Genomic DNA, 15,546 nt, shown 5'->3' on the forward strand with positions numbered 1-15,546 from the left:
GCGGCGACGAAAGCCAACTGTTGCGTCGTCTACGTCGCCTCACGTCGCCCTGTGTCAGTTGCATTTGAACACACTACACGGACTACATCCGACGGCCAAGTAGCACGTACGTTCTGCGCCTGCGTGAGAGAGAGCGGAGTGAGAGAGTGGTACATCCTGTCAGCCGAGGGGTTTCCTATCTGTGCAGCCGAGCACCGCAGCACCTCCACGGACTATTACATCCAGACGGTCCCGGTGTTTCCTCCTCAGGCTCCACTTCACTCAGCTGCCCGATAAACCCGCTGCTTCTTCCCACTTTAACCTGAATAACAAACCAGGGCTCGGTGCTCCGGTTGGATGCAAACGGAGAGCCGGGGCTAGCTCAGAGACTAGCGGAGGCTAACTGGCTGCTTCCCTCCGGTCATGCTGCGGCTAACGCTCCGCTAGCCGCTCCCAGCTAGCTCCGGTTTGTTATTCAGGTTAAAGTGTGAAGAAGCAGCGGGTCTGTGGGGCAGCTGAGTGAAGTGGAGCCTGAGGAGGAAGCACCGGTTAGCCCCGGTTTCACTACAGGCAGATTCACTCGCTACAGGGGCGAGGAAATAAAACCTGAACAGCCAATCAGAGTGATCTCTCTCACCGACAAGCTCCGCCATTGATTCAACATGCTCAATCGGCCGAAAAGCCGCCAACGCTGAAGTGCCGACGGTGCGGGACACACTGCAAAAACTAGGCCGACAGACGCTCACCGATGGCCCGACTTTGGTCGACGGCTGACCGTCGGCTTGGTGTGTCAGGGCCTTTAGATTAGCCTATTAGCATGCTAACATTAGCTAATTATCAGTACACACCGAGGCTGATGGGAATGTGGTTAGTTCTGCAGGTGTTTGGTCATAAACCAAAGTACAGGACACATTAACCCTTTAAAAACAGACAGTTTATATAGATTTAAAATAAGATCCAAAATAGCGAGAGCATTCATTCTGTTTGCAGCAGAAAGCTAACAAAGACTCTGTCTGCCCCATCAGTAACTTGTGTTACCTTATGCGCTGTGCAAACATGGCTTGGTTGTGTAGATTTTAGGGATATGAAGCATTTGAAGATGTCATTTCTTTGACATCACGATAAACAAACACCAACGTAGGCACTGGAGGGCCGTTTGTGTTGCAGAGTTGAAAAGGTTGATTTGTTGACCTGGTGATGGCGCTAGGTGACACGTCAGAGGAAGTTATTACGATTCATCCTGATGGGAACATGAATGATGAAACACTTTTTATCACAACCCATTCAGTCGTTGTTGAGATGTTTCAGTCTGGAACAAAATGGCGGACAGACGAACGTTGATGTCACACTAAAAACCAAAACCTTCGTACAGACACAGAAACAATCAGAGCTGCCAACTGAATGAACTGAAGTGAGGCTTTGTTCACTTGAATCAGAGCTTTTCAAGACGTAGCGTCACGTATGTTTAACTGAAACCACCACAGAAGAAGAAACACCTGCGTACTGATGGACTCAGTCAAAAAGTCTCTCCAAACAGAATCAGTCTATCACTGAAGTGAATCGTCCGCTCTGTGACGATCACATGTAACCTCCTGTGTCGACAGCCTCGACCTTAATTGATCTCTAATTTTAGCGCCTTCAGCATCTCTTGTTATACTCGAGTTCAAGCAGCCTGCTCAGCTGTCATGGCAACCGAGGTGACAGAGAGACAGCCGAGCTGCAGGAGGAGACATCCTGCCTCAACATTTGGGCAATAAAAATGAAGCTGTCATCCTGTCTCTGTTTGTCAAGCTGGCATCTCATCATCATCATCATCTGCTGGTGTTTGTTCTTCTGTGGTTTCAGTTACCCAGCAGCGTGACTCTTCTTCTTCTGTGGTTTCAGTTACCCAGCAGTGTGACTCCTCTTCTTCTGTGGTTTCAGTTACCCAGCAGTGTGTGACTCTTCTTCTTCTGTGGTTTCAGTTACCCAGCAGTGTGTGACTCTTCTTCTTCTGTGGTTTTAGTTACCCAGCAGTGTGACTCCTCTTCTTTTGTGGTTTCAGTTACCCAGCAGTGTGACTCTTCTTCTTCTTCTGTGGTTTTAGTTACCCAGCAGTGTGACTCCTCTTCTTCTGTGGTTTTAGTTACCCAGCAGTGTGACTCTTCTTCTTCTGTGGTTTCAGTTACCCAGCAGTGTGTGACTCCTCTTCTTTTGTGGTTTCAGTTACCCAGCAGTGTGACTCTTCTTCTTCTGTGGTTTCAGTTACCCAGCAGTATGTGACTTCCTGATGAACAATAACCTGTTGTCTGTAATACGAGCACATGAAGCTCAGGATGCAGGGTAAGTGATTTTCTGCAGTACACTTTACCACATATTACCACTATACTCTAATTATTGTTTATATATTTTATGCTATTGTACATCCCTATTAATATTTGTCTCATTATATTCTATATTTTACCATAAAGTTATGCTCTAAACAGCAAGTATACAGTGTATTTTTACTTACTATATGACTGTATAGTATGTTTACTTATATATACTGCATTATATATAGCTTTCTTTATCCTTATCTTATTTTACTTTATCCTCTTTTTATCTCCTCTTTTAATTTATTTTATTTGATCTTTTATTTTTCCTGATCTTAATTTATTTTATTTGATCTTTTATTTTTCCTTATCTTGATTTATCAAATTTTATCTTTTATTTTTCCTTTTCTTTATTTACTTTATTTCATCTTTCCTTTATCCTTATCTTAATTTATTTTATTTGATTTTTTTTATTTTTCTTTATCTTAATTTATTTTATTTGATCTTTTATTTTTCCTTATCTTCATTTATTTTATTTTGTCTTTCCTTTATCCTTATCTTAATTTATTTTATTTTATCTTTTATTTTTCCTTATCTTCATTTATTTTATTTTGTCTTTCCTTTATCCTTATCTTAATTTATTTTATTTTATCTTTTATTTTTCCTTATCTTCATTTATTTTATTTTGTCTTTCCTTTATCCTTATCTTATCTTAATTTATTTTATTTTATCTTTTATTTTTCCTTTTATCTTTTATTTTTTCTTATCTTAATTTACTTTATTTCATCTTTCCTGTATCCTTATCTTAATTAATTTCATTTTATCTTTTCTTTATCCTTATCTTAATTTATTTTATCTTTTATTTTTCCTTATCTTAATTTATTTTATTTTATCTTTAATTTTTCCTTATCTTAATTTATTAAATTTTATCTTTTCTTTTTCCTTCTCTTTATTTACTCTATTTCATCTTTCCTTTATCCTTATCTTAATTTACATAATTTTAATTTGTATTTTGTTTATCTCTATTATGTCTTTTTCTTCTTTATTTTATTTCACTTTATCTTATGTTCTTTTTTCTTACCGTATTACATTTTATCTTGTTTTTTAATTTTGTTATTATCCTTATCTTTACATTATTTTACTTGTTTATCTTTATTTTATTTCACCTAGTCTTTATCTCATCTTATCTCTTTATGTTTATATTTGTCTGTGAATCCTCCAACAGTTTGTTTTTCTGTCTGTCAGGTATCGAATGTACAGGAAAAGTCAGACGACAGGCTTCCCTTCTTTAATTACGATCTTCTCTGCTCCTAACTACCTGGATGTGTACAATAACAAAGGTAAGAGAATTGAAGGACGGAAACCATGGCAACAGGTTAAAAAACCTTGAAGCCCTGGCAACAGGAGACAGGAAGTGCATCATGCAGTAGAAAATGTTAACGTGTGTGTGTTGGGTGTTTTGTCCTCAGCGGCGGTGCTGAAATATGAGAATAATGTGATGAACATCCGGCAGTTTAACTGCTCCCCTCACCCCTACTGGCTGCCCAACTTCATGGACGTCTTCACCTGGTCTCTGCCCTTCGTCGGAGAGAAAGGTGAGACAGCAGATCAGAGTCTGTGATTGTGTGTGTGTGTGTGTGTGTGTGTGTGTGTGTGTGTGGAGGTGAGGACTGTGTGTGTGTGTGTGTGTGTGTGTGTGTGTGTGTGTGGAGGTGAGGACTGTGTGTCAGGGCTGCAGAGTTATTACAGCAGGAATTACCCAAAAAAAACACTTTGTCGGTCGAGGCAGAAGTAAACACACCCACATATGATTCACAGGTTTCTTCTGTCCTTCAGCAGTATTTGTACAAAGATAAAAATCAGTATAATTCAGACACCAAATTTATATTTACATTTCAGAACAAGAATAAAATGAGTGACTTTTTTCCAAATAATCCCTCCAGCAGATCCTGTAGATCTTTTTACATGTTGAAAATATGATATAAAACGGCATTAAAATAAAAGTTATAATCTAAAGAACTGGAACTTTTTAATAGAATTAGTTCCAGTTTGAGCAGATGGCTGCTGCTCTGATATCAGCTGCTTCAACAACAAACTGAGAGTTTGACTTTGGATGAAAAAATAAAAGCAGAGCTCCAAGTGAAATCAGTTTTACTCTCCTTACTCTCCACTATTTTCTCATGATGAGCAGCTTGCCAAAAAAATGACTGACCATGAGCCGCTAACAAAGCTAAAGATGGTAGGTTGCTAACTAACAAACAAACGATTTGAAAACCTTACGAGCTAACGAACAAAAAATTGGCTTAACAGAAGAACAAACAAAACATCCTACTAATGAACAAAATAACAACAAATAAAGTCCTAACAAACAAACAAACAAACAAACATGCTAACTAACTAACAAATAACCTAAGAGAACAGTGAATGATGTAACCTAAAGCACAAACCACCTGATAAACGAACAAACTAAAGAACTAACGGACGAATAAACTAATGACCGAAAGGACAATCAGACGACCTAACGGATGAACGAGCTAACACATTAACAAACTAACGACCTAACTGATGAACAAACAAACAGACAAGTAATGACCTATCGGACATGCAACAACCCAGCAACAAGCGAACAACTTAACATAGAACAGATGAACGCACGACCTAATAGAAGTAATAACAACTGAATGGATGAATGAATGACCTAATGGACGAACCAACAACCTTATGAAAAAACGAACGACCTAACGAGATATCAAATGCCCTACCAAACAAACCAGTAACCCAACAGATGAACAAACTAGCGACCTTAAAACTGAATGACCTAAGAGATGAGTTAATGACTTAATGGCAGAATGAGCAGCCTAACTAAAGAACTAGCTAACGACCTAACAGACAAGTGAACAACCTAACCAACGAGTGAACGAACTACTGGAAGAAATAAGAACTGAATGGATGAAGGAACAACTTTATGAAAATATGAACGACCTACCAAACACAACCAATAACCCAACAGACAAACTAACGAACAAATGACCTTACAAACAACCAACCTACAAACCACATGACCTAACAGACGAGTTAATGTCTGAAACGGAAGAATGAACAACCTAACTAATGAACAACTTACGACCCAACAGACAGACAATTAATAGACAAATAAACTGACAGAAGGAAACGTGTGGCCTGCTAGCTTGTTATTGGTTTTTCAGTATCGTGTGTCTGATTTTTATCAAATGATTTGAAATCCATTCGTACTCTTTTTCACTAGTATCTGAATTAACCCGCTTCAATAAAACTAACCTAAAACCTAATTTTTATATTATACATTTAGGTGCTTTTCGTTCCCTTTCTTTAAAATCTATGTTACACACACGTTAACAAAAAATGCTGTGAATGTGCAAAACAGCTGTTTTTAGTCTGTATCTCTTTGACAGATAAATGTGAATGTCAGTTTAAAACATTGTTGAAACAGGTTGTAAAACAAAGGAAAATAATGTCAGTGACTTTGTGTTTGCTGCTGCATATCAAACACATCAAGCAACACATCAATCTAAGAACAGCAACAACACACGACACTGTTTCTCCTTTAAATCACTTTATTATCACATTGAATTGTTAAGACGCTCCTCGCCGTACACGCTGTTTCCTCTCACGCAGCCCAGCTGTGTGTGAAACGTATTTCCTTCTGTAGCAGCCTGAAGACAACAGAGGAGCTCCAGACAAAGTCTAAATCTATCTTGTGACACGGATGAGAGTTATGCGTCATGTGACATAGCTGCAGTATCAGAGCAGCGACGTCATTATGACTTCTCAGCTCTTTGTATGATTGTGTTACATCATTAGGTTCACCGTGTACACACACCGTTCACAGTTCAGGACGCAGGGCCTCATTTTTACGGACATCCAAGTCAGGAAATGTAGAAATTTGACCACAGATATGACAATTATAATTTATTTAGTTTTTTTTTAACATGTACATTAACAAACAACGCTGTACAAAGTTACTCTAAAAACAGAATATAATTTAAAGTTGCAAAGTTACTGAAATTATTTCTAAGCAAAAAGAAAAAAGAATATTAATGTTAGCCAAGAAAAAAAAGAAAACCTCACACAGGAAATTATTCTTTATTTCCAGGTATTGTTTAAGACATGCAGCAGAGGCTCGTTCTAAAAGACGTGCATGACATGAGGGATATTAATGTGAGAATTTTGGATGAAATAAAACAACATTTTGCTGCATTATTAGACAAAAACATATAATATCTAGAATACATGAATCAGTCTGGCACCAAAAAAAAGCCACAATAATATTTTTTCATATTATGAAATCTCCCAAAACCAGAGCGCACAACACACTTTGATATTTAACTTCAGGTTCTGTTTTAAAAAATCAGGTCAATAAAAGTCTTTGTTCCTGTTGCTGGGACACCTGTACTGTGTCACGCAGTAAATGTCACTCAGATTTAGTGATTTGCACGCAGCCTTCGTGGTTTTCGTTCCAACAGGACGCCGCTCACTTTGACGAGGTGCTGGAAGAGGTTAAACGTGCTTCAGCCGTCCACAAGGAACCGCAGGCCGTCCGGTGCTCTCAGAGTCGAGCCGCCGTTTATCAGAAGACACTTCATAGATTGGGTCCAACGTAAAGCGGAGCACACAAACTTGTCCCTTTGCCCCAGTGGACTCTGGACGTATCTCCTGTTGCTTTCAAACTGAAAAAGCTGGAAATGTGTCGACCATGTTAGAACGTGGACAGGACATCAGCTAATGGAGGACAAAAAAGTACCAATTAATAAATAACTAAATGTTGTAATAATTACATAAATAAATAAATGAATAAATAAACACAAAAATGAATAAATAATTATGAGTGAATTCAGATAAAAAAATGTATAAATGAAAAAAGGAATACATAAATGTATAAATAGAAAAATAAATATGTAGATGGCAATAATTAAATAAATAAATAAATATGGACATTTATAAAATATATTTATTATATAGGTATATATTAGTGAAATAAATATAAATATAAATCTACAACTCATATAAATAAACAAATAAACAAAATAGATATACAAATGTATTAATTATTGCACAAATAAATAGATAACTGTATAAATAAATAAATACAAAAATATGTATAGGAATGAGTAAATAAATAAATTAAAAAATGTAAAAATAAATACAAAGAATAAAAATTAAATAAATACATAAATAAATAAATGTATAAATAAAGAACAAATAAATGTATAAATAAATAAAAGTTAACAGTTAAATAGGACATAAATAAATAAATATCGTAAATGTATTTCTATATATTGTAGGACAGCATTTATTTATTTCTGTATTTCTCTTTCAATATATCAGTGAAGTCGGAGGTCATAACCTCTGCTTTTATTAATTTGCAGAATTAATTTCCATATTTATTTCAGCATTTATTTATTCTTTAATTTCTGTATTTCTGTATTTATTTATTTATTTATTCCTGTGTTTATCTTTACATTTATTTACTGGTACTTAGCATTTTTTTCCTATTACAGACTTTAACTCAATGCTTTCTCCATGTTTACCTGTTGTTGTTGTTGTTGTTGTTGTTGTTGATATTGTTAAATTGTCAGTGGTAAATTTTGTATGACAGTAAGGTAAATATATCTTTAGGTGTCGGACAGAACAAGCACCATGAAGGCATCACTGTGAGCTCTAATCAGTTTGTGCTCAGCGTTTGTTTTAAACCAGTAATGAAAATAAAGATGCGTCGCAGCTCTTGTGTGAACATGTTTCAGTGTCTCTGATATTTGTCTTTATGTCTCGTGCAGTTGTAATTTGAGCTTCTGTGTGACGCTGGTCTGTGTTTTCACACAGTGACAGAGATGCTGGTGAACGTGTTGAACATCTGCTCTGACGATGAGCTGATGTCAGAAGGGGACGACACGTGTGAGGGTAAGAGGATGTAACACCTTCTCACATCATCACACCTCACAGTTTCTTCTTCTCACGACATAAAAAAGTGTTACTCAGCAAGCTAAAGGCTTTTCAGATGTTTCCACTCATTAAACTGTTTCTCAGAGCCGTTAGTCGCAGAGACGTGACGCCCGTTTGTCAGTTTGTCACCTGCATGTCTGTGCGAGGGTTAAGGTCAGGTGGTCGGGCAGGTGTAAGTGATGACAGTTCATCTTGTTGTTGTTGGACATCGCAGACTTGACAGTTACCAACCAAACCCACGTGTTGCTTTTCACTACGTTCATGCCGGCTTTGTCCTGGGAGGGATTTTTTTTTTTTTTTTTCAAAGCTCTCTAAAGACTGAATGTCAGATTGTCCTTGAACACACCACAAAGGAGAGTTTTAAAATGGCTGCTGCTGCTCAAAGCTGCGTTAACACCAGATAGTGAAGTAGAAAATGAAAGCTTGCTTCTTGGCTGCGGTTGATTTTTATTCTCTTGTGAAGTCAATGCAGAAACTGTTCAATGTGTAAAATAGAAACTGGGTCAAATGTTGTTTTATTTAAACTCCAACAACATGTTGGTCCGTCTCCTAACTCTGTCTGACTTCCTATCTGTGGCTCTCAGATCTAAGCCCATTGGTTCCTACCAGAGTCCTGCACCTGCCCATGCCCGTAAAGCTCAGTACCAGACCCAGCCCGACCTGTTACCAGTCATTCTGTCGAAGTCAAAGCCACACCTGCCCACACCTGTGATTAAACACACACAGGCTACAGTCCCTCACATTAAGCTGTGTTCACCGTTCTCCAGCGGAGGAGACGTCTCTTTCACTGGCTGCACTCGATGCAGGGATGGTGAAAACATCCCTGATATCCCTGGCATCGACCTCTGTGAAGTGCTGTAAAGTTTAGTTGATCCAAAACACACATTAAACACACACTAAACACATTAAACACACACTAAACACATTAAACACATTAAACACACACTAAACACATTAAACACACATTGAACACACATTGAACACACATTAAACACACACTAAACACACAAACACATTAAACACACACTAAACACATTAAACACATTAAACACACACTGAACACACATTAAACACATTAAACACACACTGAACACACATTAAACACATTAAACACACATTAAACACACATTAAACACACACTGAACACACATTAAACACATTAAACACACACTGAACACACATTAAACACATTAAACACACATTAAACACACATTAAACACATTAAACACACACTGAACACACATTAAACACATTAAACACACATTAAACACACATTAAACATGGCTTAATAGAGACAGTGTCGAACACAAATCAGCTTCACTATAGGGCTGTCAACGAATATTCTAAATTCGAATATAAATTTGAATTTGAAAAAAAAATGGACCTTCGAATGTGAAAATTGATATTCGATTGTGGAGGAAAAAAAACGCCACTGCAGCTGTCCTCTTTGCGAGTGGGCGTTGGCCTGGGCCACTGCATAAGGCCACACCGTCCGCGGAGGTGCTGTGAAGCGCAGCGCACCGAAATTCTCGCACGAGCCGGAGCACTTCCGTTCACATCAGACGTGCATTTCTCCACGCTGGTCAACAAGCGGTTCTGCTCCCAGCTGTTGTCTCTGTCACTCGGCTTGACACATTCGCTCGTGCAGAAAATAGACCAGAGCCGGCCACGGAGCTGTGCGGTGCGGCGCAGCCGGTGTGGATGACACAATCGATTAACATGGGCGCTGAAAGGTAACTGGCTTCGCTTCGAGGCTATTCGCAGCGCTTCCACAGGCGGTGTGGCGGGTCAGAAAGGGGGGGCGAGCGAGAGGTCCGCGGTCGTTTCTAACGTAATGTTATAGATAATTGTTTTATGTGTTTTAATGTGTAGGTATGTAAATGTTTTCAAAGACGTTTATGTTGAAATAAAAATACCTACAGGTAGTTATGTTTCCTTGTATTAGTTTGCCCTCTTGTGGATATAATGCGAAAAAAAAATTCGAATGGTTCGAACCTATGAGTTATTTTTAGAAGGAATATTCGAACATCATTTTTGAGCAATTTTGACAGCCCTAGTTCACTATAACTCACAGCATTCACTGACAAAACAACTGTCTTATACTAAACACGTTTTCCAAACAAATGCAACATGCTAACGTTATTAGCACAAGCCTATGGCATTTTACATTGTATAAATTAGCCTAGCAGCTAGCAGAGATTTCCTCTGCTCATATTTCAGCCAGGATAAATCACACACAGTGTGTGGAGGCTTTATTGTCTTCACAATTTATTGTTTCTTATCTGTGAAATTAAAGTAAATCAAAGCTTTGTTTCCACTGAGGGAAATGGTTTCAGCTTACAGAGACAGACAGGAGGTCTGCGTTACTGTGACACTGTGGAGTTACATTTCAGGGGAGGTGCACGTCAGGCTGCGTAGGGTATGTCAACGCAGAGCCTACGGCGGAATTGATTTGACGCAGAAGCATAAATTTGCCTTAGAAAAAAAGACGCTCCTGATAACTGCAGAAACTGCCTGAGAGTTCTACGTGGCTTTATTAACATTTTCATGTGACTGACATCACAATGGTAATATTCCCAGAAAGTGCACTGAATGTAAAAATGTGTTTCATGTCTGTGTGTTTTACAGAGTTATGACTCCAAGAAGGAGCACGATTTTTGACTAAAGTTGAGCATTTCTTATGCAGTGATTTTATTACCAAACACAGGTTATTAAATGGAGATCAGAGCTCCATACAGTCAAGATCTTCAGGCTGTAACTTAAAAAACAAAAGAGTAAATTTCGCCAGCTTCCTTTCTTCCTTCCTGACTCATGTCTTTTCGTCCTTCAGGTGGAGCTCCAGCCGTCAGAAAGGAAGTCATCAGAAATAAGATCCGGGCGATCGGAAAGATGGCTCGTGTCTTCTCGGTGCTCAGGTGTGTTTTTATCTCTCTACTTATTTCTGGTAGAATTTTACATAAGTATAAAGTTTTAAATAAAAGATATGAAGAGCCTGTCACCATCACCGTCACTTGAACCTTATTGTGAGGAGATTATTGCCTTTTTGTGAACTTCCTGTGTGTATTATTATGCTGACTGCTGATTCAGTTGTGATGCTTCTTTCCTGGACATAAAAAAAAAGATTTATTACTTTTATGGGTGCCGTCTTATTCAAATAAAGACTTCCTATAAATAAAGTAAGTGGACAGAAAACGATGTGTCTTAGGAGGCAGCCGACTGGGAGTTTCTCCACAGATCTTTTCTCCCGTCTTGCTCCACTTAAGTAAAACGCTAATGACTTTTTTCTCGATTCACACGTGTCCTCTTTAAATCCTGTGGAAGTGTGTCAGAATAATTTGTCCTTTCAGTGATGAACATCTTGTTCAGAAGTTATTTTAAGGCTCAGATAAGCATCACAGGCACGTTCTCTGAAGCTGTTCTTCCACCTCTGGTCATCATTAGTGAACTGATCATTAATATCACAGTGTGCAGAGACCACGCTCATCTCATAAACACGGCTATTTTTAAATGCTTTTAATTTAAATCAGGGGTGTCAAAGTCATTTCAGTTCAGGGGCCACATATGGGCCGGACCTGTGAAACCATCAACCATTGCATAATAACTAGACACACACACACACACGAATATACAGATGCTTTATTTTCAGGATGGGTGCAGTGTGAAATGTCCTGAACTCAAAAATTTCAGTTACTGTCAATTATGGATTTTGGAATTATGGAGCAACTTTTTATTTTATTTTTTTGCACAGCTAAACAGTTGACAAGTACAAAAAAAAGTCCCTTTGACGTAAAATGGAAGCTCTCGATTGAAGTACAGGTACCTCGAAATTCTTAAGTACAGTGGTTGAGTAAATGTCCTGAGTTACTGGTCACATTAGTAGTTAAAATTTACGTTTAAATGTATATATGTATGTATAGAAATATGAATATTCCTCTCTCTGAGCAGATGAGGACATTTTGTTCTTGGTGAGGCAATTTTATTCATATGTACTTAATGTGGAAGTGAAACATGTGACAAAGGAGCATAATAAATACAAAAAGCCGCCCACACACATGAAAACAGCAGTGAACCCACATGCAGCTCGCAGATATAAACCACACACACACACACACACACACACACACACACACACACACACACACACATATATATATATTTAGTAACATATCATGAAGGCTGAGAAAATAAAAATGTTCTCAGTTTGTTCTTGTAAATGTGGACACAGTTGTGACAGATCTCAGGTCAACAGGACTAATGAAGCTCAAAGCACTGTTATCAGATCTGGATCTGTAAATGCTGGACTAAGTGTTTCATTTCATCTAAGAGACACTGTTACTTTCACGACAGATATGATTTGTTAAACACACCATAATGTCAGTACCCTACAGCCATTAACACTGTGATGTTAGAGACTATGTTTTAGTGAAATCCTGCACGTTTCAAGACGGTGTAGCAGACACAGCAACTCTTTAGCATGGCAGCAAATACTTTGTTTCCACTGTCAGCGTAAAACGTTGCAGCGTTTCGTGGGTGTTCCCATAAATACATACTGTATCTATTTCATGTTTCCTTATAAAATTGGGGAAACAGCAGCAAGTTTAAAAAGCAGAGGTTTAAGGATTGATCCCTGTGGAACATCAAATAAAATACAGCTTATAAACTTCAGATGGAAAGAAAAGCAGTTGTCTAAAGACTGATCTTTGTGGAAAATATGGCTTATAAACTGTAGATGAAAAAAAGCAGCAGTCTAAGGACTGATGCTTGTGGACCACCAGATGAAGTATGGCTTATAAACTTGACATGGAAAAACAGCAGTATTATAAGGATTGATCTTTATGGAAAATATGGCTTATAAACTTCAGATGGAAAAAAGCAGCGGTGTATAAATTGAACCTTTTGGAACACCAAATAAAATACGTCTCATTAACTTTAGATGGAAAACAGTAGTTGACTAAGGATTGATCCTTGTTGAACACCATTAAAATCTATCTTATACACTTCAGATGGAGAAAGAAATGCTTTTTTCCATCTGCAGTTTATAAGGCTGACGTGTATAGGCTGTATTTATTCAGGTTTTTCACAAAGATCAACTATAAACTTCAGATTAAAAATATGGTTTATAAACTGTACATGAAAAAACAGCAGTTGTCCAAGGATTGAACTCTAAATATTGCTTATCATCAATATTTAGTTTATAAGCCATATTTTATGTGGTGTTCAACAAGGATCAACTGCTCAACCTTGGACAACTGCTATTTTCAGCTGGAGTTTATAAGCCGGATGAAAATAGCAGAGGTCTAAGGACTGATCCTTGTGGAACTCCAGATAAAATTTGGCTCATAAATGTCAGATGAAAAAAAGCAGTGGTCTAATAATTGATCTTTGTGGAACATCAGATAAAATATGGCTTAGAAACTTTAGATGGAAAAACAGCAGTGGTCTAAGAATTGATCCTTGTGGAACACCAGATAAAATATGGTTTAAAATATTCAGATGAAACATAGAAGCTCCTGTCTTTTAAAAGTAGATTGTTTATCAATTAAAATATCACGATCACCTTCGTCAGTGTCTAAATGAAAAGCTCTTTTTGAATCATTGATCACTCTGATGGGATGTATTTGTGTTTTGACAGAGAGGAGAATGAGAGCGTGTTACAGCTGAAGGGGCTGACCCCAACAGGAACGCTGCCTGTGGGAGTTTTGTCCGGTGGTCGGCGAACCCTGCAAAGCGGTGAGTGCGAATGCAGCTGAGCATCCCACCTAACACTAACACAAGAGTCCAGCAGCTAACACTAACTCCCTGTGCCTGCACTCACACTGAGAGACTAACCCTCATCAACACTCGAACATACACACAGTGAGACGGAAATGTCAAGTGGGATCCTCTCCTCCTCTAAAGGGCTGTTGTGTTCAAACATTGACCACAACAAGAGTTCATGCAAATAAAACGTGTCCCTGTTCAGTTCATCTAATTATGTTCATACTTACACCAGGAGACGGAATTAATTTACAGTGTATATTTTGAATGTTTTGTTGAAAGTTGCTTAGTTGAAAATTACATCATGTAAAGTGAATACACTTTTCAATTTGTGCTTACAAAAATGAATTCAAAAGGAAAAATACACACAAGTGCACAGATACATGCAAATGTTCATTTAGAAAAAAGGTAGATTATATACATGAAAATTATATGTTAACTACACCCTGGACAGGTCGCCAGACTATCACAGGGCTGACACATAGAGACAGACAACCATTCACACTCACATTCACACCTACGGACAATTTAGAGTCACCAATTAACCTGCATGTCTTTGGACTGTGGGAGGAAGCCGGAGTGCTCGGAGAGAACCCACGCTGACACGGGGAGAACATGCAAACTCCGCACAGAAGGGCTCCCACGCCCGGGATCGAACCGGCAGCCCTCTTGCTGTGAGGCGAGAGTGCTAACCACCACACCACCGTGCCGCCCCCAAAGATGTTTTATAGCTCAAAAAGAGGCTGCTAACTCACTGGGGCAACCTGGAGGGAGATCAGAGGATAGCTACTCCCTTTAGCATTGTTAACCATCACTGTTAGCTGTGTTGGCAAAGTTAGCTGCTAACTAGTCTCGCTCACCAGACCTTTCTCAAGAAAAGAAAGGTCTGGCTGGGCCGACTCTCACTTTAAGATTGGAGAAAAAAACGCCCCGGCTGCTTGTATTTCTTTCAGCCAATCACAATCGTTCTGGGCAGTGCCACAGCAATGGTGCGCTGCAAAAATATTGCCGGGGGGAAACAGGTTTTGGTGTAACACGCTCACAAAAATATCGCCTACAGGACGCGAACCATGGCAGAAAAATGGCTACATCCCTGCAAGATCAAACACCGCAAAAGTTAGTAAAGGACGTGTTGAAAACTGCTACACAACCGGAGGTGGTAGGGTAGGGCTTCGGCCCAATGAGAGGCTGATCTATGCAGCGAACTTCCACCCACTCAGACTAGCTGCTAACTGTCCCGGAGAGTGAGTGACCTGACATGGTGCGTTGGTAAATTCAGTCTGACGCTCTACACTAAAATGAGAGCCCTGTTGGTGGAAGAAACGCAGCGTTATATTTCTACATGAATGAACCAACGGTTAAGTTAATCACACATTCACTCCGCTCGGCGCTCTGCTGCTCCGTCTCCACAGACAGAGTGTCCAGAGTGCGCTCTGCCACTCTGAGAGTGCGCTGCTCTGGATAACCCAACGCTACATTCAGACAGCGCTCCCAATTTATCAACGCTCCAGTTTGTGTCAGAGTGCGCTCCCACACTCAC

The 15,546-nt window shown here is 38.8% G+C and overlaps 1 protein-coding gene across 3 annotated transcripts in view; it reads left to right on the forward strand.

Annotated features, from left to right (window-relative positions):
* Positions 1–15,546, forward strand: part of ppp3ccb (protein phosphatase 3, catalytic subunit, gamma isozyme, b) — a 44,527-nt gene that overhangs the window by 23,880 nt on the left and 5,101 nt on the right. For all 3 annotated transcript variants that reach the window (XM_049603830.1, XM_049603831.1, XM_049603829.1), the window contains exons 7-12: positions 2,224–2,301; positions 3,516–3,610; positions 3,740–3,865; positions 8,130–8,207; positions 11,080–11,164; positions 13,882–13,979. In XM_049603830.1, coding sequence (XP_049459787.1) covers positions 2,224–2,301; positions 3,516–3,610; positions 3,740–3,865; positions 8,130–8,207; positions 11,080–11,164; positions 13,882–13,979 — 560 coding nt within the window. The remainder of the gene's footprint in view (positions 1–2,223; positions 2,302–3,515; positions 3,611–3,739; positions 3,866–8,129; positions 8,208–11,079; positions 11,165–13,881; positions 13,980–15,546) is intronic.

Source organism: Epinephelus fuscoguttatus, linkage group LG18 (genome assembly GCF_011397635.1).
Source record: "Epinephelus fuscoguttatus linkage group LG18, E.fuscoguttatus.final_Chr_v1".
Classification (NCBI taxonomy): Eukaryota; Metazoa; Chordata; class Actinopteri; order Perciformes; family Serranidae; genus Epinephelus; species Epinephelus fuscoguttatus.